We start from the raw sequence: 23,912 nt of genomic DNA on the forward strand, positions 1-23,912 counted from the left end.
CAATCATCATAGAGTCAATGTGCGAAGAGTTATGAAATAAGTTTAACTGCTACTCAACGTTAAGCATTTCACTATACCGTAAACTAGCACTGTGGTGCGATCTGGCAGCAAATTGTAGATTAAAGGGCACGATGAAAGAAGCCGCAAGTACAGGCTCGACTAAGCCTATAGCCAGACAAAGCCCGACGTCAATGTTCCCATCACTTCTATGCTGGTTTCAGCGCCAAGCTGTTTGAGCGGAACTGTCTATCATGGTCGGAGCTGCGCAGCGCTTTCTTCGTCAGTGAGTTTGCGGAACGACTGCAATGGCGTGGTTTGTGAACAACGGACTCGCGCTACAGGGCCGTTTGAATGCACGATGTGATCAAGGAGGGCACGAAAGCTCGTCTATCGCGTAGAAGACTCGACTGAGATGCCTCTGATAAATGTATAGGCGCCAGAGAGAGGTGGAAGGGGAGTAAGCAGCTCGATGAGGCGGTCTTAATCAACAAAATGTTATGAGTACACAAATTTCCATGCGCAGAATGTTTCTTGATAAATACGACGGCGCGGCGCTGTTTCGAAATCGAGCCTTCATGACGGGCTAGAATGGTTTTGTAAAAAAATTCAGCTCGATACTGTTGGGAATACTAAGTTTTCGGGTCACATCCGCGTCAGCTTCGGCCAGCTTTCAGCAGCTAACGCGTGTTCTATTGTGCAACTGACAGGTCTCGCCAAAACGAGAAAACAAAAAAACAAACTTAAAGCGGTCAACACTGCGCGAAAGACGGGACGATTGGAACAGTCGCAACTACAAACAGCGTGACATGGACAAAATAAATACAGAGTCGCTGCTTTGGCCCCGATGACGGCATTAGCGAGCGGCAGTTCGAACCGTCCTGTTGTAGTTATCTCAGAGCTTTTCTTGAGAAAAAAAGAAAAAAAAAGCGCTATCATGACGGGCTTCATTTTTTGTCCTTGTAGCCGGGCCGAGCCTGAGGCGTGTATGCCTGGGCGGACGAAGCGGCGCCGTATCCGCCAGGGCCCCCGGCCGCGTATCCACCGGCGCGCGCTCCTTGACCGGCGGCAGTCAGAGCAGCCGCGTACGGAGCCGCCTGTAGCCTGAGCGTCGAACCGGAGGCATGGTGGACGCCGGGCGCTCCCTGCCCGGCCAGCTGGGCACCGCCGTAAGCCGCTGCGGTGGGGCTGTACGAGACTCCTTGAGAAGCTCCCGCGGCGTAGCCTTGAAGAGCCGCGCCAGCTCCCGCGCCGTAGCCTTGGTAGGCCGCACCAGCGAGAGGTCCGCCGCCATAAGTCTGCAGGCCGCCCGACGACGAACTGCCTCCGTAGCCTTGGAGGGCAGCTCCGGTGATGACTCCTCCGGGGCCCGTCTGCAGAGCGACGCCCCGAGGAGCGCCTGCCGCGCTGCCGCCACCGTTGTAGCCTCCCGCCGCTGCGCCACCGCCGTAACCAGTTGCCGCCGCGCCACCGTTGTAGCCGCCCTGAAGAGCGGAGGCGGCACCGCTAGCACCGGCACCGTAACCCTGACCGGCACCGGGAGGAGGGGCAAAGACTTGAGCAGGACCGAAGATATGTGCCCCATACTTGGGGCCGGATACCGTGACGCCGGCCGAGGGCACGCCGCCGTATCCAGCGTGTGGCTGGTAGCCTCCCGCGTAGCCGGCGGCGGCGCCAGGGGCTCCTCCGCCGCCATAGGCGAAAGCTAAGGCCTGTCCGCTGCCGTGAACGCCGGGGCTGTAGGCCGGCTGCTGCTGCTGCTGCGCTTCGTACGACTGCTGAGGCGCGGCATAAGACTGCTGAGGCGCGGCATAAGACTGCTGAGGCGCAGCATAAGACTGCTGAGGCGCAGCATAATACTGCTGAGGCGCGGCATAAGACTGCTGCGGTGCCGCTGCGAAAAGGTGCTGTGGCAGAGCGAAGCCCTGCGCGCCCTGCGGCGCACCGTACGCCTGGGCCTGCGGCGCAGCGTACGCCTGTGCCTGCGGCGCGGCGTACGCCTGGGCCTGCGGCGCCGTGTATGCCTGGGCCTGGGGAGCGGCGTGCTGCCGCTGTCGTTCAGCGTTCAGCACTTGCTGTACGGCAGCCAGGGCAGCGTTCTGGTCCGTATTCAGTGCCCCGCTTTGCTGGGGCGCCGCAGCGCCATACCCAGAGCTGCCAAACGCAGCCAGAGAGTTGCCGCCTCCGTAGCCTGGCACCTGCGGTGCGGCCGCGTACTGAACTTCCGGAGCGGGCGCACCTCCATACTGTGCAAGGCCGCCGACTCCGGCGTACTGGGCAGCTCCACCGGCGTACTGGGCAGCTCCACCGGCGTACTGGTCAGCTCCACCGCCATACTGGGCAGCTCCACCGCCATACTGGGCAGCTCCACCGCCGGCAACTCCACCGCCGTACTGGGCAGCTCCACCACCGTACTGAGGAGCTCCTCCGGAGTACTGTGGCGCTCCACCGGCGTAATGGGGTGCAACGCCGGCGTACTGGGCAGCTCCGGCGCCACCGGCTTGGGCTCCTGCAGGGAAGGCAGAAGGCACGAACTGCTGTAGTCTGGCGTCTGGCTGACCGGGATTATAGGCAGGGCTGAACGCAGCAGCCTGGCCACCCGCTGGACCTGCAAGAGAACATCGTGCTTATCTCTGTCTCGCGCACACCAGGCTGCTTCGGCAACATGTCCTTCCTTTCCGTTTCTTTCACGCTGCGCTGATTTCACCACTGCATCTGTATAACGACACGGGCTTACATACGAGCAGGCACACAGCTTTAGCAAAAAGTTTCGACGCCATAATTTGGATGGCATGGAGGTGCTGCCAGACCATAGGATGAGGTTGCTTGGCACATCCAAAGCTCGAAAGCTTAAGAGGAAGCTTTAGCTCGGGGGTTCCTATCTAAATACACCGGAAAGGCGAAATAATTTTTCTCGGCGGTGACTGCACCAAATTTGATCAAGTTTTTTGCACTTAAAATAAAAAGGTAAAGTCTAGTTACTGCCGATAACGAATGATTTGTTTAGGCGATCTGTTATTTACTGAAAATTGCTGAATATCGAAAATTTTATGAAAACGAAACCATCATGTTAGCAACCTTGGAACTCAACTATAAAAAACGACATCACAATTCTGTAAATTGCATCTAATAGTAAATGTAAAAGGGACAAAATTGATGTGTTATACAAAGCTCTTAAATTGACCACTGATATGTGAGTAAGAAGTTTCCAAAACCCATGTAAAGAAGGCGGAAGGAAATCAACTTTATTCAAGGTCCTGCAGGCGACGAGAGCTTCGGGCTCTACCCACGTAATCAATGCAACAAACTGACGTCATATATGAATCGATATATCAGATCTGTCCGCTTTGATGCTCTAACAAATGCAGCTTACAGAACTGCGATATCTTCTTTTTTTGTACAGAGTTACGAACTTCTAAACTAAAATAGTAATACATTATGGGGTTTTACATGCCAGAACCACGATCTGTTTATGAGGCACGCAGTAGTGGAGGACTCCGGAATAATTTGGACCAGCTGGAGTTCTTTAACGTGCATCTAATTTTAAGCACACGGGTGTCTTCTCATTTCGCCCCCATCGAAATGCGGCCGCCGTGGCTGGGATACGACCCCGCGACCTCGTGCTTAGCAGCCCAACACCATAGCCACCAAGCAACCACGGCGGCTAACTTGTAAACTTCTTGCTTCTACTATTTTCAAACGTTCGAATTTTTGAAAATGCCTTTTAAGATATCCAGGCCCTGAATCAAAAATTCGTTTACAACAATCACTATAATTGAACTTTCTCTCTCAAATGTAATAAATTTTATTAAAGTCCGCCCAGTGGTTATCCGAGCAAAGCGTTTCAGCATTATTAACCTTAGTAACGCTAGTAGTGTGCTAACGCTACAAACTATCACTCTTGAGTCTCGAAGTGCCGAAAATTCAGTAAAAGAACCTCGCTGGGACAAACAGCGACAGCTCTTGTCACTCGGGCATGCAGTGTCATTGGAGCGTTCTGGAAACGACGTCCGCATTCTCGCGCTACTTGCGGCTCAACTGCGTGCAAAAAAGTCGCAGTTTCGCACGAAAGACGAGGCATTGATTGCGATAGCAACTTATTCGACAGATGTATGCCTTACGGCTAGTAGTTTAATCAGCTGTATAAGCTGCTGTAAACATTAGCTTACTAACTTTACAAGCGCGGTGTCACACGCGCGCAGGGAAACGTGAACGCATCTCGCTCGATGACCGCGGAAATTCGCTGCCAGAACGCCAGCACGAACTCTTCTTCGTGCTGCCTCTCGCTTCAACGCGAACCGTGCACCCCCGGGAGCAGCGCCATCGGTCATCTCTGGTCGGCCAGCCTGCGAGCTTACCGCAGGTGACGCGCGAGGCCGCCGCGGCCGCAGTAGTGGGAAAGTGCTTTACCGAGCGTGAAAGAAGAACGCGAACACACGCAAAATTGACTCGCGACTGGCCGCTCGAGGCATTTTGCGTGTATTCGCGGGCTTCTTTCACACCCGGAAAAACACTTTCATGTAGCGTGTATCGACCACCAGAAAGATGCATCGGGAGTTTTTATGTTGCTACAATTTTCTCATTTACATTTTTACAGCGAAGCTGTTAAGAGCTACTTTCCCCATTATCCTGTCCGCGTGTAGAAAAAAAAAAAAAAAAACCCGAAGATCGTGCAATGCCGGGCCGACCCGCGGCGGCGGTGACGCAGGCGTTAAACACTCTCCATACGTGAGCCGATCCAGAAGATAGTGCTATGAGAGGCCGACCCGCGGCAGAGGTGCAGTTCGCCACTAAGGGGGCCCACATACACAGCTTCGCTGGTCATCCATCTTCACAGAGTGGAAGGGCACTGCATTTTTTTCCATATAACTATAATACTTGAGAATTGATTGAATAATTAATTAAGATTAATTTTGCAATTAGGCCGAATGCAGAAAATAATCTGGGTACCTCCAAGCGACAGCATACAACATTACTTTGGTTCTGTACAGCCGCGTGGCATTTGCACATATTTTAAATCTTGCATCGTGCATGATAGTTGCGACACCCTGTATGTACGTGTCACATTGTGCTTCCACCTGATTTTGGCACAGCATGCGAACGTAGACATGCGTGCACAGATATAAAAGAGTTCATGAGAGTAACGTTGCAACCCGAATAAGATTGCACGTTGCACAGACGAAGAGGGTCTTCTGAACCGCTTGTCGAACCGGTTCAGAACGGCTTATTTAATAAGTTTCGCTTCGGACTCAGTCCCAAGGTGACAGAATAATAACAGCACGATTCGGTTCCAGCGCAGCTGAAAATAACGGTTCAGCTCCAGTCTTCGGTTGAATTCCGGTTCGGTTCGACACCAAGCTCAGGAAGTTGTCCGGATTGCGCTCGTCTGATTTTGTAGAGTGATTATGGGTAAAGTTATCGATATCATGCTCACTGTGATGCACATGTTTACTTCAGCGGGGAAGAAACGAGCGGCGATTTCTCGGAGGCCATGATACACACGCACGGCGTTGTACGCGCCGTACTCTGTGTACGCCGTGCTCCACTCAGTGGCCCACGGATGTCTTTGCAAAAGCGGCGGCTTCAGAAAAGTGCCTCATTTTTTTTATCCCACCAAGCCTCAATTTTCCTCCTCGGCCTCGTTCAAATTGCTAAGCACGTTAGCTCATAACAGACTCTTAGTATCATGTAGTACAATCTTGGCCAGATCGTTCTTTATTGAACACCCATCGCATAACGTATAAAGTATTATTTCATGGTTTCATTAGAGCGGCGCCACTGCAAAGGATCTCTCACTGCGAAGTATATATTCAGTTGCAGTATGCAAACCAGACTTGCGACGTTACTTCTCGGGAAAAGCTTAAGACAACCAAACTTTCTTTACGAGAGTGAAGAAGGCGACGACGGTGATGCGCTTTGTGAGTATGCTCCGCGCATTGGCGTAGTGTGAAGTGTCACCTGGAAGAACTTGACAGCACGGGGTCGCATTAAATGCACCACGTACCATACTGCCCCTGCTGTCCTGTGAATTGCGCAGGCTGGTGCTGGGCAACTTGCTGCAGCTCGGCGCCTCCGGCCCCGGCGTGCTTTTTGGCGGCCGGGTCCTGGAACTGCTGGCTGAAGGTGATATGCGAGTAAGGCTTCACGGCGCCCGACGCAGTCTTGGCGTTCGGCTCGCCGCTGCTCACGGAGAAGGAGAAGCCGTCCTTCTCCTGGTTGAAGTCGACCTTGGTGTTTCCGTCGGGGCCGATCTTTTGCCGGTAGGACGGCGACAGCACACCCAGGCCGATGGAGAAGCTGTCGTCGTCCTTGTCATCGCCGGCCGACGCGGCGCCCAGCATCAGCGCCAACACCAACTGCACCAAAGCACAAAGTGAGCTTATTGCAGGTTTTGACTTCAGGTTAGGGAACGCCGTTTTGCAGGGGATAACCTGCTTTTTTTTAAAGCCTACCCAACAATAGACCACATTCACACTATCAATCAGGTGATAGAGAAATGTGCGGAATATAACCAGCCCTTATATATAGCTTTCATTGATTACGAGAAAGCGTTTGATTCTGTCGAAACCTCAGCAGCAGTGGCGTAGCAACAGGGGGGGCCGGGGGGCCCCGGGCCCCGGGTGCACGGGGCCAGTAGGGGGGGGGGGAGGGAGGGGTCATATACGTCTGAAGACACCCGAAAATTGTCGATATCCTCGCCTTCCTCGACTACACCCGGGGAGGGGGGGGGGTGACAGAAGAGCTAAGGGCCCCGGGTGCCAGACGACCTAGCTACGCCACTGCTCAGCAGTCATGGAGGCATTGCGGAATCAGGGTGTAGACGAGCCATATGCAAAAATACTCAAAGATATCTATAGCAGCTGCACAGCCACCGTAGTCCTCAATAAGGAAAGCAACAAAATCCCAATAAAGAAAGGCGTCAGGCAGGGAGATACGATCTCTCCAATGCTATTCACAGCGTGTTTACAGGAGGTATTCAGAGACCTGGATTGGGAAGAATTGGGGATAAAGGTTAACGGGGAATACCTTAGTAACTTGCGATTCGCTGATGATATTGCCTTGCTTAGTAACTCAGGGGACCAATTGCAATGCATGCTCACTGACCTGGAGAGGCAAAGCAGAAGAGTGGGTCTAAAAATTAATCTGCAGAAAACTAAAGTAGTGTTTAACAGTCTCGGAAGAGAACGGCAATTTACAATAGGCAGCGAGGAACTGGAAGTGGTAAGGGAATACATCTACTTAGGGCAGGTAGTGACGGCGGATCCGGATCATGAGACGGAAATAATCAGAAGAATAAGAATGGGCTGGGGTGCGTTTGGCAGGCATTCTCAGATCATGAACAGCAGGTTGCCATTATCCCTCAAGAGAAAAGTGTATAATAGCTGTGTCTTACCAGTACTCACCTATGGGGCAGAAACCTGGAGGCTTACGAAAAGGGTTCTACTTAAATTGAGGACGACGCAACGAGCTACGGAAAGAAGAATGATGGGCGTAACGTTAAGGGATAAGAAAAGAGCCGATTGGGTGAGGGAACAAACGCGAGTTAATGACATCTTAGTTGAAATGAAGAAAAAGAAATGGGGCATGGACAGGACATGTAATGAGGAGGGAAGATTACCGATGGTCATTAAGGGTTACGGACTGGATTCCAAGGGAAGGGAAGCGTAGCAGGGGGCGGCCGAAAGTTAGGTGGGCGGATGAGATTAAGAAGTTTGCAGGGACGACTTGGCCACAATTAGTACATGACCGGGGTTGTTGGAGGAGTATGGGAGAGGCCTTCGCCCTGCAGTGGGCGTAACCAGGCTGATGATGATGATGATGAACCTGCTTTTGCGAAGCCCCACTGGTCCTTCGAGAACGTCAGTTAACAGCGTAAGCGAAGAGACACAGGCGCGCACGTGAAGAAGGCAGACGGGTACAGCTAATACAGTCGAACTTCCATTATTGAACAAAGATATCACAAATTATTTGGTATAACGAAGTAAATATAACATTTGGTGGGAGTGGCTTTATTCAGCCTTTTCGCGGAGCAGTTTGCTCTAGAGAAAATAGATGGCGCTATCGGCGGCATGCCGCACGTAGCCTCAGCGACAGCGCACTAATACCAAACCACTACCGCTTCCCCCTTTTCTGTGGGAACAGTTGTCGGAAATGCAACTGAGTTTTCGCTAACGCACTGTGCTTCAACCGTGCTGGATTGAATCGTGTGGATTTAAGACGTGTGCAGGAGTTGGTTGCAAAAATAGTGACTGGCATACTTAAGAAAGGAATGAGTCGGGGTGGCAAATTTCGCAGATCGCTGCTGCAACTGTCCGTATGTGTTACTGACACTTCGAGATATACGACTTTCCTCGAGGACACCGAAATGTGCTCATCCGCCTGCGTTGTATCTCTAACCTTCAAGGAAAGTGCTTCGGCCCCGGAACGCGGCAAGAGTGAGTACCGCTCGTTCAAGAAAGGGAGTAGCACCGTGTCCTGTCAGAGTAAGTTTCGCTCACAGTATCAGCACACATCTACCCCAACTGGCGCGAGAACTTACGCCAACTCTATCGCCAACTGTCAGTGAGTGAATGGGCGCACACTTGAATATATACGCACCATACACGCGCAATAAATGACGGACTACACCGATAGCGCACGAGCGGTCGAGGCTACAAGGTATTACGACGTACAAAACAGTTGCGTTTCCAGCCTTGCGCGCAGCAAGAACAAATCTATCGGAACTGAGCACACTCGCGAGCGATTAGGCAGACAATAATGAGATAGTGACCGCAGCGAAGAAATTTACTGAGTCAGAAATGTGACAAGCCGCTGCTTCAAAATATTTGCGAACTAACTAACGAAAAACAAAACACAACAATCCTGATTCAATTCATGAACGGAAAGTTTTGGATAGCTTAGAATACACATTTAGGCCCGCTTTTAGAACAAGCGCCATTTGCGTTGGTTAACATATAGCTTAACGAGCTCCGAAAGCGCTTTTGCATGTTGCCAGCTGTGGCAAAAGCTTCGTGTCGTCCACCCGTTCACCGTCTACCATATCTCCTGAAACAGAGAGAAGAGAGAATAAACTTTTATTTGGCAAACAAGTAGGAAATTTTCCTCGGATCAGTGGGGCCCTCAGCCCAGCGCGCCATTGCCATGCGCTACTTCGCGAGCCCGCTGGATCAGCCGTTGCTGTTCGTGCTGGCTTGTGCTGAGCAGTGCAGACTCCCAAGAGCAAAGGGTTGGGACTGCGTATGGAAGGAACTCCCGAAGGGTTAGGGCATTCCCATGTGGAGTGATACACCGTGGCCCCACAGTAGGGGCAATAGGAAGGGTATAGGGTGGTATGAAAAATAAGAGGTTTGCTAAGCTGCGCCGGCGACCCATTGATAACACGGAGGTAGTTGAGGCAAGCAATGGACACGTCACTTTGTAATCGAACATGGCAGTGCCCACGGGATCGCCGCGAAAAGGATCAATAGAGACTTTTAGCTTGTACGCTATTCCGGTAAACGGGAGCTGTTTTGGCGGATTACCGGATGGTCGGGGCGTAAACGTGAGCGGTGAAGCCGCCTGGTGTTGTAGAGCTGAACCAGACAAACGCATAGCTAAAGCTGCAGTAACTCACCATATCCTGCTTCGCCACTCGTGCAAATTTTTGGCAGCGGCGTAATTGTGAACACGATTACGCCACTGTCGAAAATTTACCCCAGCAGCTAAGCAGAATACAGCAATTAGCTCTGTATTTGGGTGGTTGAGCTTTGCGCCACCAGCTGGCGCCACCGATCGGGCCGCTAACCTTGACGCCCCCGCTAAACCGGAAAACCGCCCGCGCTTGCCCGAATACCGGACGCGCTAAAGGTCCCTAATAACGGCAATAACCGTATACCGGACCCTACAGCTGTGTTTAGGGCATGAACCTTGCTCGCGATTCGCCAAACATAGCGGCCATGAACAAAGTTGCCGCCATGTCAGCTGGCACGAAACCGCAACTTTGGGTGCGGTCTCCCGAAGAAGCCTCAGTTACGTAGGACGTATGGCCTAGCGTCCTGAGCAATTAAGCCGACGGAGTGGACAAGCCGTGGCGGGAAGCTCGCCGCCAGTGTGTTCGCAGTCGTAGTCTTCATCGGCGATCGTGCAGGAGATTACACGCACGGGCTAGACTGACCGCTGTAGTTGCGTAGTACGGATCAACGCGCGGGCCCGTCTGTGTCCCAAAATCTGTCGGTGGCGTGCATCTTCTGGCCAGCGGCTTGGCTTGCACAGTGCCTTGATTGAAGCGCAGTCGGCATCACTACGTGCCGACCGGACCGATAACACCGTTCGCACGGTTGCGTATTCACGGCGGGGCGTGTATGTAATGTATTGTTCTTTCCGTGCCGCGTATGGGCACTGCAAGTTGTCGATGGGTCATACATAATCCGCAGGAGACTGCTCGCTGTTCCGTCAGAGGCACACTGCCTGCGTTTCGTTCGCATATATCGGATCGCGATTACCTTCCTAATATACTTGCGTGTATACTTACGATAAAAATTGTATATAACGTAGGTTTTTTTCTGTGTCCGATGGGACTTCGTTATAACGAGGTACGACTGTATCCTGGTTGTTGAGATCAAAAGGAAGAGATGGATTTCGGAACGTCGAGTAATGCGTAAATCAGTGCTATATTTCAGCGCAGACAGTACAAAAAGAAAAAACTGGCTGTGGCTTAGCTAAGGTTAAGCCCAGGATGCGAAGCATACTAGCCTTTATTTTAACGCGACAGCGTTAAGGAGCTCGTGTCGCAGAAAAGCCGGTGTCGTCGGCGTCGGCTCAGGCGTGCGGCGCTTGCTCAGGCGCACATTTCGTTGTCGCGCCGAACGCTGCGTTGCTCGACGCTCACCGCGTCCGATGCGGGGCGCGTAGTCGCTGCGCCGTCGCAAAGCCACCTAGAAACAGTCTCTGTACCACGCCGCAACCTTCGCTTCTCATTCCAACGAGCAGCTCTGTCTCCAGGAGGCATCTCACCTCGTGAGTTGGAGCCCCGTTTCTCCTCTGTCGTGACGTCACGGTGTCACGTGGTCAGCCTTGAAGGCGACGCCGCGAGCGACGGCGCGAGTTGGAGCCCCGTTTCTCCTCTGTCGTGACGTCACGGTATCACGTGGTATTGAAGGCGACACCGCCGCGCCTGAGGAGCTGGGTTGAGCTCTAGTAATATGCTTCGCATAAAAATGGCTGTGGCTTAGCCCACAGAGCTACCAGCGCGGGTTATAGAAACGGTCGCTGCGCGTTTGCAGGGAATGGGCGATTGCGAGGTTTCCGAATATTGATCACTTCGCGCCACTAACGCGTTAATTTCAAGAAAGAAGCTGTCACCCCCTCCGCTGCTTATGCTGTGAGATTCCGCCGTTTTGTGGCTCTTGATTTGCGATGCACTGCAGGTCTTGTAATGTCTTCGGCGACAGTTTTAGTGCACAGCGCAGCGCTGTGTGTGGGTTTGCCAGTGTTTATACTTACCACCATCTTTCTTATTTTCGAGTCCCCCCCCCCCCCTTTCCCGTGGAAAGAAAGAAAGAACAGTTGCGTCCGCCTGACTTTTTTTTTCAGAGCGCGCAATCACCTATTCGGTTTAAACTGCCATGAAAACGGAAAACAGTGATGCATTATAGCAGCGCCAACAATGCTGCCGTTGTGGCACCTGTACATCACGCCACATGATAGAACCCGTTTTGAAAGCGTCCTATCTCGCTGCCGACGTTCATGATGATGGTTTATTGGCATTCCCTTCGAAATGGGGTGCTGACAAGTAGTCATGCTTGAGCTAATCGGGTAGTCTATACACATGCCCATCAGTCTAGCATTTTGCCTCTCTCTCCTTAATCTTTCCTCGTTTCCTTAGAACTTCTACATATACCTTATACAATTACATACGCCTGTAACGGATCCGGTCCTATCAATTTCCTCCTTGCTTTTTTTTTTTTTACCACAAGTATACTCTAAACATATGGTTTATTTCCACTGCTGAACAGTGGATACTTCCATACGCTTCCAATCACAGCGCTTCCTGGTTGGATTTCTGGTTGTCTATTTACACTTTCAATTACCCTGTCCTCAATAAGAAGCCCAAAGACAATCTATGTCCCACACATTCAGGAAACATATGATGGTCGTTTGAGTGAACAGACAGCACTAAAACACCGTCCCCATCGATCATTGGCTTAGAAGGCAGTGAAGGCACTTTTGTGATTTCTAAAAACGTCTGGTTTGTACGAGCGGCTTTGACTCTAATACTGTCCGTGTACGTCTCCATACTCTCTCTCTCTCTCCTCTTTATCTTCCGCTTCTCCCTTCCCCCAGCGCAGGGCAGTGAATCGGACTCTTGAATCGTTAACATCCCTGCTTTCCTTATATCCTCCCCTCTCTCTCTGTACTTGGTTGCCAATTTCCTTGACCTCTTCCTCCATTCTGTGTCCACGGTAATGAGGTAGAGCTATTTGTGCACTTAAGTACCCACTTATTTTCGTCTATGTTCCTGAACCTTTTTTCAAAACTAATTTTGCTCTGCGCTTCTCTGACTTCAAAATTGGCCCAACCCTTGTCACCCTTGTTAGGAATGGCCTGCCGAGGTGGCAACGTGCAAGTTATTTCAGCCCGCTGCACGTGTTTCGATCCACCCGCGGCGGGGGAGCCCTTCAGAGAATCAGCGAGGACAGCGCTAACCAACCATGCGCTTTTCGAGACCCCAGACAATGGACCGCGGCGGAGGCCACTGTGTGAGGTCCGCTCTGGAATTTAGAGGCGCCGGCTGGGGTCGGGCGTGACCACCTGGCTACGGGGACGCAGGACAATGGACACCACGACGACTGCGCTGCAAAGGTCGTCTGCCCGCGGAGGGGGCACTGAAACCTGTGTGTGCGTGTGTGTGTGTGTGTAAAATGTCCCGCGGAGAGGTGGCTGGTTTACGATGACGTCAAACGCTTTGTCTCACCTAGGGATCTAGGGAACACGAAGTCGATAAAACCAGCTGTTGTCGGCGGCTAGAGAGTGCTCGTCGTCGTGCTCTGTGCTCGTCAATGTACTCGTGAGCTGTGTGCTCGTTTGCTGTATGCGTCGTCTTGCGTGCTCCATTTGGGAGTCACGCTAGACTGTGTAAATGTATCCCATGTTTAAAAGGTAAATACTGCAAATAAACCCTGTTCACCTAGTTCCTCCCAAGTTCCTCACTACGACCTTCAACCCTTACAAATGGTGGCAGCGGCGAGATCGTCCGACAACTCTTACCACTGGTAACAGCGGTGGGATCATCGTCCGACGACTCTAATACCCTGCACTGCCGCTTTTGTGGTTTTACCGTGGGCTCTCAAAGACAACCGGACCACTGATCTTTGGTTAATTTCCCGCCCCGAAAAGATGTCTCATAAAGGCTGGCCAGTCTTTCTGAGGCACTTTGTCCCTGTTTATAACATTTACACCACAGTATGCTACTTCATCTGTCAACCCCCTTCTTGATTTTGAAAACACAGTGTGGCATTTGTAAAATGCTAGAGCTGGCACCATTACTCCTTTCCAAATTCCTCGCACGACCTCATATAGAAGCCCTAAAGTGTTATATTTAAGTCACCTGGATCTTCGAAAAGTAGCGAACGGCTTTGATCTCGCCAATGAGCTACGCGATTGAACGATAACTTTAGTGCGCCCCTGGTGTGCGTCTGGAGCAGCTAGCAGGCCACGCGCGTTTAGAGTGCATCGTTCCCCGTGATCAGCTAATCGGCAACCATCGGATCATCGCTTCCGCGATCGCAAAGGTACATATAATCGCCCCCTGACGATCCGTCCTTTCGGAGTCGCCTCGCTGTGAACCGTCTGTCTAAGCAAAGGAAAAAGGAGCGAAAGGCTCTGAAAAATAAGCCGAACTCTCGAACTGGCCACCTAATGTCACACGGCACCCATCGGGCGCGCTCTTTTTAAATGTTTTTCTAAGGACAAAATGACTTCGTACAATGAAATTGTGAAATGGTACCGACTAGAGCGAAGGACTATGCCGCCACCTCATCCGGGCTTGACCCGTAAGGAGGCGGTTTTATACCGACAACTTCAAACGGGGTCGTTATTCACCCCGGTGCTGATGAGGCACGTGTGTCCAAGTGTTTATGAAAGTGATCTGTGTTGTGTGTGCCGAAAGGAAAGAGCCACTGCAGCTCACATCCTTTGGGTCTGTGCTAAGAATCCGCATGAAGCTGCAACACTAACAACGATCCCGCCGCGGCTCGAGGCCGCAACGAGATGCTATGACCAAGATGTTCAAACCCAGGCCGTCCAGCAGATCTCGGCGGCCCTCGAAAGGCAACGACCGAGCGAAACCGGAGGGAGGCTGCCACCCCAAAGGAGGGGCAGGCGCGGTCGACCAAAGGGAATAGTGCGGCCGCGGCCGAAGTAGAGGCGCCACACGCCGCGAAGACGTCATGGCCGCGTCACGGTAACGCCTCCCTAACAGGGGAAGGCTAACCGTTCTGCAGGCGTTCAGAACAAAGTTTCGTCACTCACTCACTCACTCACTCACTCACTCACTCACTCACTCACTCACTCACTCACTCACTCACTCACTCACTCACTCACTCACTCACTCACTCACTCACTCACTCACTCACTCTTAAGACAAACATCGAGGCGCTGCCGGCAGTTGTCGCTACTTTTAGAAGATCCAGATAGCAAACCTGATTAAACCAGGCAGGCTAGGTGACTATTTGTCACCGTCTCGTTTCAAAGGGAACGCGGATAAATCATCATCATCATCATCATCATCATCATCATCACCACCACCACCACCACCACCACCACCACCACCACCACCACCACCACCACCACCACCAAGGGCTTTAGCTACATTGCCTACGCAGCGCCTTCTATTAGCTGGCTGCTTCCATCGCCGCACTGCATGGCTGCGAATGCCCTATTTTGTGTGCCAGCTATAGGTGTGGCAGCATTAGCTGATGCTTCCCTTCGCGCTTGCACGGTCTACCTAGTATGAAGCGACGTCTTACACGTCGAAAATGATCGTGTGAGACGTGCTGAAACTGGACATGGGAGGCGGGAGGTGGGCGTGGGAGCTGGGCCGCTCCCACGTTGGCACCGTGATCAGGCCGAGCCCTTCGGCGACCTCATGGGCCCGGCCCTTAGTTGGTCTTCAAACAATGGGCTTTCAATCGCTTTTTTTTCCTACTGTGTCCATTCTTCAACGAGGTTGGGGAGAGTCGCGGGACACCCCGCCAGCATATGTCTGATTCCAACAATGCCGTTACAATTGTTGCACTCCATCTTAATTTCCCTCTGTGGATATATTTTATTAATGTGGTATGGCGTGGGATGTGCACCTGCTTGCAATAAGCGCAGTGAGATAGCCTTAGCCGTGTTCTTTCGAATGTGGCAATGGGAATCGCCTGCCTCCTACATAGTAATGTTTGGTAATGTCATTGTAAGTTATTACATCATCTCTAGATTCCCTGGCTTGACGGCGAATGGCTCGGTTGTGGCTGTCACGGCTAGCAAGTCCTCGCGCCATGTCACGAGCAACCTCATTGATGTTTACACGAGTCTCGTCCACTTTCCCCATATGCGCAAGAAACCAACGGATTTCAGTTCTCATAAGCGCAATGTTTTCAAAAAGTTTAGCTGCAACTCCAGCTACGTAGCCTTTATCAAAACACTTTATAGTGGATTTCGAATCACTGTAGATGCAGACCCACTTATTACTCTTGATGGCTTGAGCAGTTGCCGCTTGTTCCGCCACCACGGGGTCCTTGGTAAAAAATAGCGATCTCGTGCTTAGCAGCGCAACATCACAGCCACTAAGCAACCACGGCGGGTAGTGGCACTTGTCTGCCACCACTTTGCAATGTGGTGAACGCGGTTCATGGATCATGGATCCGGGACTTCAAAGAGCTGAGACGCAATGATGGCGTATTTCTCTCGCATTTCCCTGTTAAATCGCCACTGAATCTTATTTCGTGGTTCGCGCTGCAGTTTCCTTTATGCCAAAGGCACAGTAATGAAGGGGGCAAATTTATACCATTTGATTAACTGCTGCACGAAAGCTTCGCTTCACGTTGATTTCAAAATGTGCGTTGCATCGGCATTTTTTTTTAACTTGCGATAAAACAAATGTGCTATGCGTTTATGCTCTGCTATTGGCGTTATATGGTGATGTTGCATGCAGCCTTGGCACGAAGCCCCATCATGTGAATCACTTGTATTACAGCCACCGGAACATAATTTTAACTTGCTTCCACTTAAACATTCGTTTAGACAGACACAAAGGAGATGAGTTGTCAGTGCTCTTTGATTCAGTTGCCTTTGAATTTGATCTAATCGTGCTCACTGAGCCACGGCATAGGCCATGCACTGAGGTATACCAGCTTGATGGCTACTGTTGCTTGTTCCCGAACCGAGCGAGTATATAGGCTGCAGGGTGGTGGCCTGGTCGTTTTGGAAAAAGCACGAACTGAAATGCCAGATTATTCCAGAGGTTTCTATCACAACTAAAGATTTCGAATTCCCATGCTTATTATCGAATAGTCATGTTTACTGCAGAATGTGTCGCTCACCTGATGGTCATATGGCTCCCTTTATTGACTATGTTGATAAGCTGCTCAACTCTTTATAACTGAAAACAAGTTCAACGCGATCATCGGAGGCGATATTAACACCAATTTATTAAATCTCTCTGCTGATCAGGCAACGTGTTTGTGTACTGTGGAATCAAATGGTCAAACCGTTTGAACAAATTCTGCTACGCGTGTTAGCGCGAGGACAGAATCGATCACTGATGTTTTTATCCCCAATCTAAATACACACTGTATTCCGGTGTCAGTGATCATTTTCACATTTATTTACTCCAAGGAACAGACACACCAACTCACCCAGAACCATATCCGATAGTAACAATCCAGAATATCACGTCGCAAACCTTGGGCGTCTTCTTCTTCTTCTTTTTTTTACGACTTAAACATGAAACATGGGACGCGTGGCGAAACAGCCGACATGGCTTATGAGGCATTTATTTTCACGTTCAAGCGTAATTATCATGACTGCGTCACCCAAGCTTCCTGGATAAGAAAACGTAACCATAAAACGGCGCCGTCTGGAATGTCTCTAGAAGATAAGATTAATACTGCTAATATGTACAACGATATTTTCCTTTTCAATTTTTACTAAAGACATGCATGTGGCCCGACTCTTGCGTTTCGCCCAAAGTAAATATTGATCCTCTCAGAAATCCTAAAAAGTAATTCGGACCAGAGAATATTCCGAACGAGTTCTTAAAAAGATACGCCGAATGGTGTAGCAAATATCTTGGAGTTAATTTTCGCAAATCTGTTTCCTCATCAAAATTACCCAAAGACTGGAAACTGGCAAACATTATACATATTCATAAATTAGGCGACATTGCTTCACCCTCCAACTATAGACCAATTTCTCTTACAGGCACATCATATAAACTTCTCGAACATATTTCGAAGCATATAACCACTTTTATCGAGCGCAATGATATACTGTCCCCTAATCAGGGTGGATTTCGACCCGGACTCTCTACTGTTACTCATTCAACTGAGGTTATACACGATGTAACACTTAGTATTGTTATGGAAGGATGAGAGAAGAGGGAGGGAGAAGAAGATTGCAGACGCTGGCTGCTGCGTGTTGTTAGTGGTCAGCCATCTTAGCTATTCTGACTCATCCTGTATATATATATATATATATATATATATATATATATATATATATATATATATATACTGTTAATATAGTTTTTATATACTCGCAACATCCCCGTAACAGTATTAACAACTGCAGCCAGACAGATATTGTAATGCTAGATTTCGCAAAAGCATTCGACTGTGTATCACACAATAAATTACTAGCTAAACTAAAAGCTGTGATAGGGGACGGGGAATTTCGGTTGACAGCTTTTTTGTCAGATCGTTCGCAGTTTGTAGTTTTCCAGCAGTTACCACGTAAAATAGTTTCCGTTACGTAGGGAGTTCCTCAGGTATCCGTCCTTGGTCAGCTGTTATTTCTGCTATTTATCAATGACATAACTAATGACATTAATTGTTGCATTAAACTGTTCGCAGACGACTCAACAGCCCTGAAGACCATCTGTCGTTAAGCAGCTCATTAAAACAAATAACCGAATGGTGTAACACGTGGCAAATGACGATAGACGCGCAAAAATCTGTTTGTATGAGCGTAACAAGCAAAAGCACCCACCATGCTTCTCCTATTCTATAAACTGCGTGCCGCTAACGAAACTCCGACAACATAAATATCTAGGTATCACGCTGTCTTCTGACCTGAGGTGGGACTCTCATATCACTAACATCACATCTGCTGCTTTACGAAAACCTTTCTTCATCAGGAGACGCTTACGATCCACACCAGTATCTCCTCGCCTACACAGCATTCGTAAAGCCAATCTTAGAATACGCAAACACAGTTTGGTTCCCCCAATCAGTAACTCAACTAACAAAACTTGAGGCTATTCAACGCAAAGCGCTACGGATTATTCATAATAAATATAAGCGCACCGATTCCCCCGCATTGCTTGCAGGTTCATCTGGCCTTACGAGACTACCATTAAGAGCAAAACAAGCATGCCTCAAATTTTTGTTTCAATTATTACACAACCACTACAAAATAGATCTGCGAAAATACGTAACCTACTCGCAATCACGACCATCGCGGCACGAGCACCCATGCACACTAACCGACTATTTATGCCATGATGACAAGAACTGTTTTCTTCCTCTCACTATTAGCGGATGGGATCGTCTGGGTCATGATATTACTAGTACGCATTCATTATCTTCGTTTAAGTCACAGATAAAGCGTTTGATGAATCCACAGTAGCGATGAATTAGTCGTGTCTCCTAACCTTTAATAAGGAAAATCGTTTTACAACTTGTCATGTATGCGAAGTTGACTGCTTCTGAAGTTGGGCCTGCCATTGTCAACGACATATTCTTATATATCTTTCCGACGGCCAATTTATCTCTCTTCCCTACCTATATTCGGTGTTATGTTGCTGCCCGTGAAGAATATGTGTATTTGTCTGCTACTGCACTGTATTAACTGCCCCTGCTATGGTCTTGCAATAAGACCTGCAGTAGCATATATATATATATATATATATATATATATATATATTGTCACGTGGTAGTGACGTTAAAGAACACAGTAGCAGTACTGTGAAAGGCAAAACTAGCTTTTATTGGGCGAACCTGTGCCCACAAAACAGGCTACACTTAAAGCGCAACGATGGCGGCGAACACGCTCGGCGATCGTCGAAAATCTGATCAGCGGGTCAAGCGCGTCGGCTTTTATAGAGCAGTCATCGAATGTTCCAGACTAATCGTTCGGACCCGCATGCCTTCCACAAAGTTCTACACCATTCGCGTCAAGTGATGCAATCAGATAACATAACGTTCAGCGACAACAGACAGCAGATAGAAGCATCGAAAACGTTCCAGAAACTTCGGTACATACAGGCGCGTCCCACGCTGTGCGATTACTTTTGTTAGGCTGCGAAACGTGGTTGCCTGATAAAGATAAGTATACGTGTCAATACCCCCCTCTTAAAAAGCATCGACCCGATGCTGCAAAGAAACGAAGGTAATGAACAAAAGCACTCGTAGCAAAGAAAAGAACAAAAATGGCGAAGTTTGTCAGCGTCCGTAAAAGGGTTTAAGGCGCACCACGTGGACCACTTCAGATCGTGCGCGGCGCCGCTGTGAATGCGAAATGCCGTCTGGCACGACCTCATAGTCCAGAGCGCCAATGCGTCGGATGACCTTGTAGGGTCCGAAATAGCGTCGGAGTAGTTTCTCACTGAGTCCTCGTCGGCGTATCGGGGTCCATACCCAAACACGGTCGCCGGGCTGGTACTCGACGAAGCGTCGTCGGAGGTTGTAGTATCGGCTGTCGGTCCTCTGTTGGTCCTTGATCCGCAGGCGGGCGAGCTGTCGGGCTTCTTCGGCGCGCTGGAGATAGCTAGCGACGTCAACATTCTCTTCGTCAATGACGTGGGGCAGCATGGCGTCGAGCGTCGTCGTCGGGTTCCTGCCGTAAACCAGCTTAAACGGCGTGATCTGTGTTGTTTCTTGCACCGCCGTGTTGTAAGCGAAGGTTACATACGGCAGGACCGCGTCCCACGTCTTGTGCTCAACATCGACGTACATCGCTAGCATGTCGGCGAGGGTCTTATTCAGGCGCTCCGTGAGACCATTCGTTTGCGGATGGTAGGCAGTTGTCCTCCTGTGGCTTGTCTGGCTATATTGCAGAATGGCTTGGGTGAGCTCTGCTGTAAAAGCCGTTCCTCTGTCGGTAATGAGGACTTTTGGGGCGCCATGTCGCAGCAGGATGTTCTCGACGAAAAATTTCGCCACCTCGGCTGCGCTGCCTTTCGGTAGAGCTTTTGTTTCAGCGAAGCGGGTGAGATAGTCCGTCGCCACGACGATCCACTTATTCCCGGATGTTGACGTCGGAAACGGCCCCAACAAATCCATCCCAATCTGCTCGAATGGTCGACGAGGAGGTTCGATCGGTTGTAGTAACCCTGCTGGCCTTGTCGGTGGTGTCTTGCGTCGTTGACAGTCTCGGCATGTCTTAACGTAACGGGCGACGTCGGCGGTCAGACGCGGCCAGTAATACCTTTCCTGTATTCTCGACAGCGTCCGGGAGAATCCGAGGTGCCCAGCGGTTGGATCGTCATGTAAGGCGTGCAGTACTTCTGGACGCAGCGCCGACGGAACAACAAGAAGGTAGTTGGCGCGGACTGGTGAAAAGTTTTTCTTCACGAGTAGGTTGTTTTGAAGCGTGAACGAAGATAGTCCACGCTTAAATGCCCCAGGGACAACGTCGGTGCGCCCTTCCAAATACTCGACAAGGGCTTTTAGCTCCGGGTCCCCTCGTTGTTGATCAGCGAAGTCTTCCGCGCTTATTAGTCCAAGGAAGGCGTCGTCATCCTCGTTATCTTGCGGCGGCGGGTCAATGGGGGCGCGTGATAGGCAATCGGCATCTGAGTGTTTTCGTCCGGACTTGTATGTTACAGTAATGTCGTATTCTTGTAGTCTGAGGCTCCATCGTGCCAGCCGTCCTGAAGGGTCCTTTAAGTTAGCTAGCCAACACAACGCGTGATGGTCGCTGACCACTCTGAATGGCCTGCCATATAGGTAGGGGCGAAATTTCGCTGTAGCCCAAACGATGGCGAGGCATTCCTTTTCCGTTGTGGAATAATTGCCTTCCGCTTTTGACAACGACCGGCTAGCGTAAGCTATCACGTGTTCATGTCCATCTTTTCTCTGGACTAGGACGGCACCGAGGCCTAGGCTACTGGCGTCAGTGTGAATTTCGGTATCGGCGTGCTCGTCGAAGTGCGCAAGTACGGGCGGAGTCTGCATGCGTCGTTTGAGTTCTTCAAATGCGTCGGCCTGCGGCGTTTCCCACTTGAACTCAATGTCACATTTAGTTAGCTGTGTCAGCGGCTCAGCGATGCGTGAAAAGTCCTTGACAAATCGCCTGTAGTAAGCACACATGCCAAGAAATCTACGCACTGCCTTCTTGTCGGTGGGCTGCGGGAACTTTGCGATGGCAGCTGTCTTCTGCGGGTCGGGGCGGACTCCAGACTTGCTGATGACGTGGCCAAGGAACAGAAGCTCATCGTAGGCGAAGCGGCACTTTTCTGGCTTCAGAGTGAGCCCTGATGACTTGATGGCCTCGAGTACTGTTGCAAGCCGCCTAAGGTGGTCGTTGAAATTTTCGGCGAAGACAACGACGTCATCCAAGTAAACGAGACAGGTCTGCCACTTCAATCCTGCTAAAACCGTGTCCATGACGCGCTGGAACGTTGCAGGTGCCGAGCACAGTCCAAATGGCATAACCTTGAACTCGTAGAGGCCGTCTGGGGTGATGAAGGCGGTCTTTTCGCGATCTCTTTCGTCGACTTCTATTTGCCAATAGCCAGACTTGAGGTCCATCGACGAGAAGTATTTAGCGTTGCAGAGCCGATCCAATGCGTCGTCTATCCGTGGGAGGGGGTATACATCCTTCTTCGTGATCTTGTTCAGTCGACGATAATCGACACAGAAACGTAGGCTTCCGTCCTTTTTCTTTACCAGGACAACAGGGGATGCCCACGGGCTTTTCGACGGCTGGATGATGTCGTCGCGCAGCATTTCGTCGACTTGTTCTCTTATAGCTTCACGTTCCCGCGTCGAAACTCGGTAAGGGCTCTGGCGTAGTGGTCGAGCGCATTCTTCGGTTATTATGCGATGCTTTGCGACTGGTGTTTGTCGAATCCTCGATGACGTCGAAAAGCAGCTTTTGTATCGTCGAAGCAGACTTCTGAGCTGTTGCTGCTTAATCACGGGGAGACTTGGACTTATGTCGAAGTCTGGCTCGGGAACTACAGTCGTCGGGGTAGATGCGACAGAATCCGAGAGGACAAAGGCATCGCTGGTTTCCACAATTTCCTCGATGTATGCGATGGTCGTGCCCTTGTTGATGTGCTTGAACTCCTTGCTGAAGTTTGTCAGCAACACTTTCGTGTTTCCTCCGTGCAGTCGAGCGATCCCTCTTGCGACGCAAATTTCACGGTCGAGCAGAAGACGTTGGTCGCCTTCGATGACGCCTTTTACGTCAGCGGGTGTTTCGGTGCCGACCAAAATAACAATGCTGGAGTGAGGCGGGATGCTCACTTGATCTTCGAGCACACTCAAGGCATGGTGACTACGAGGGCTCTCGGGCGGTATCGCTTTATCTTCCGACAGCGTTATTGACTGTGACTTCAGGTCGATGATTGCGCCGTGTTGGTTCAGGAAGTCCATACCGAGAATGACGTCTCGTGAACACTGTTGGAGGATAACGAAAGTGGCAGGGTAAGTTCGGTCATGAATGGTTATTCTTGCCGTGCAGATTCCAGTCGGCGTGATGAGGTGTCCTCCTGCGGTGCGAATTTGAGGGCCTTCCCATGCAGTCTTAACCTTCTTCAGCTGGGCGGCGATGTGTCCACTCATGACGGAGTAATCAGCCCCTGTGTCCACTAAGGCGGTAACCGCGTGTCCGTCGAGAAGCACGTCGAGGTCGGTGGTTCTTTGTCTGGCGTTGCAGTTGGGTCTTGGCGTCGGATCACGGCTGCGTCGTGTTAAACTGAAGCTTGAACGTCGCGTCGTCAAGTCGTCTTTCGTCGGTGTAGTTTTGGCTTCCTGACTTCGTCGGGACGGCGGCGTGTCGTCATTAGGTCGTCGAGATGGTTGCTTCGTCGTCTTCGTCGGCGGCGGAGGATCTTCGTCAGTTCGACGAACAGCAACCGCACCTCCATCGGTTGCTGCTTTTAGTTTTCCGGATATGGGCTGACGGACCGGCCGCGGGCTGGGCCAGTGTATGGTCGGCGCTGCGGCGACAGGTAGCGGCCTGGTGACGGCGAACGGGAAGCTCGTCGATGGCTCCACTGAGTGGCGGCGAGGTAGTCGGCGATATCGCGAGGTCGTTCGCCAATCTGTGGCCGCGGCGCGTTAACGGCGAAACCTCGCAGTCCCATCTCCCGGTATGGGCATCGGCGGTACACATGGCCGGCTTCCCCGCAGTGGTAGCAGAGCGGGCGGTGGTCAGGAGCGCGCCAAACGTCTGTCTTCCTCGGGTAGGTGCGCTGGGCGACGGGTGGTCGTGCTGGCGGCGGCGGCGGCGGCGGACGACGAAACTGCGGCGTGACAGGGCCCTGGCGCGGTCGCGGAGGGGGGCCTTGACGGCGTGCGACGCGGCGGCGTAGGTCATTGCTTGCGGCTCGCTCTGCGGCGATTCAGGGGCTACTCCAAGTTGTTGTTGGAGTTCCTCACGCACGACATCGGCAATCGAAGCCACCTGAGGCTGTGATGATGGGAACAGCTTTTGTAGCTCCT

The 23,912-nt window shown here is 51.0% G+C and overlaps 1 protein-coding gene across 2 annotated transcripts in view; it reads right to left on the minus strand.

Moving 5' to 3' along the window:
• The window catches only part of LOC135904011 (uncharacterized), a 43,621-nt gene that overhangs the window by 1,688 nt on the left and 18,021 nt on the right, over window positions 1–23,912 (minus strand). The window contains exons 2-3 of one of the 2 annotated variants that reach the window (XM_065434547.2): window positions 6,002–6,353; window positions 1–2,605 (exon numbers count right to left, since the gene is read on the minus strand). The exon at window positions 1–2,605 is cut by the window's left edge and continues 1,688 nt beyond it. In XM_065434547.2, the coding sequence (XP_065290619.2) occupies window positions 945–2,605; window positions 6,002–6,353 (2,013 nt within the window). In that variant the 3' untranslated portion in view covers window positions 1–944. The remainder of the gene's footprint in view (window positions 2,606–6,001; window positions 6,354–23,912) is intronic. The other variant, XM_065434548.2, reaches the window with a different exon arrangement.

This window comes from Dermacentor albipictus, chromosome 5 (assembly GCF_038994185.2).
Source record: "Dermacentor albipictus isolate Rhodes 1998 colony chromosome 5, USDA_Dalb.pri_finalv2, whole genome shotgun sequence".
Classification (NCBI taxonomy): Eukaryota; Metazoa; Arthropoda; class Arachnida; order Ixodida; family Ixodidae; genus Dermacentor; species Dermacentor albipictus.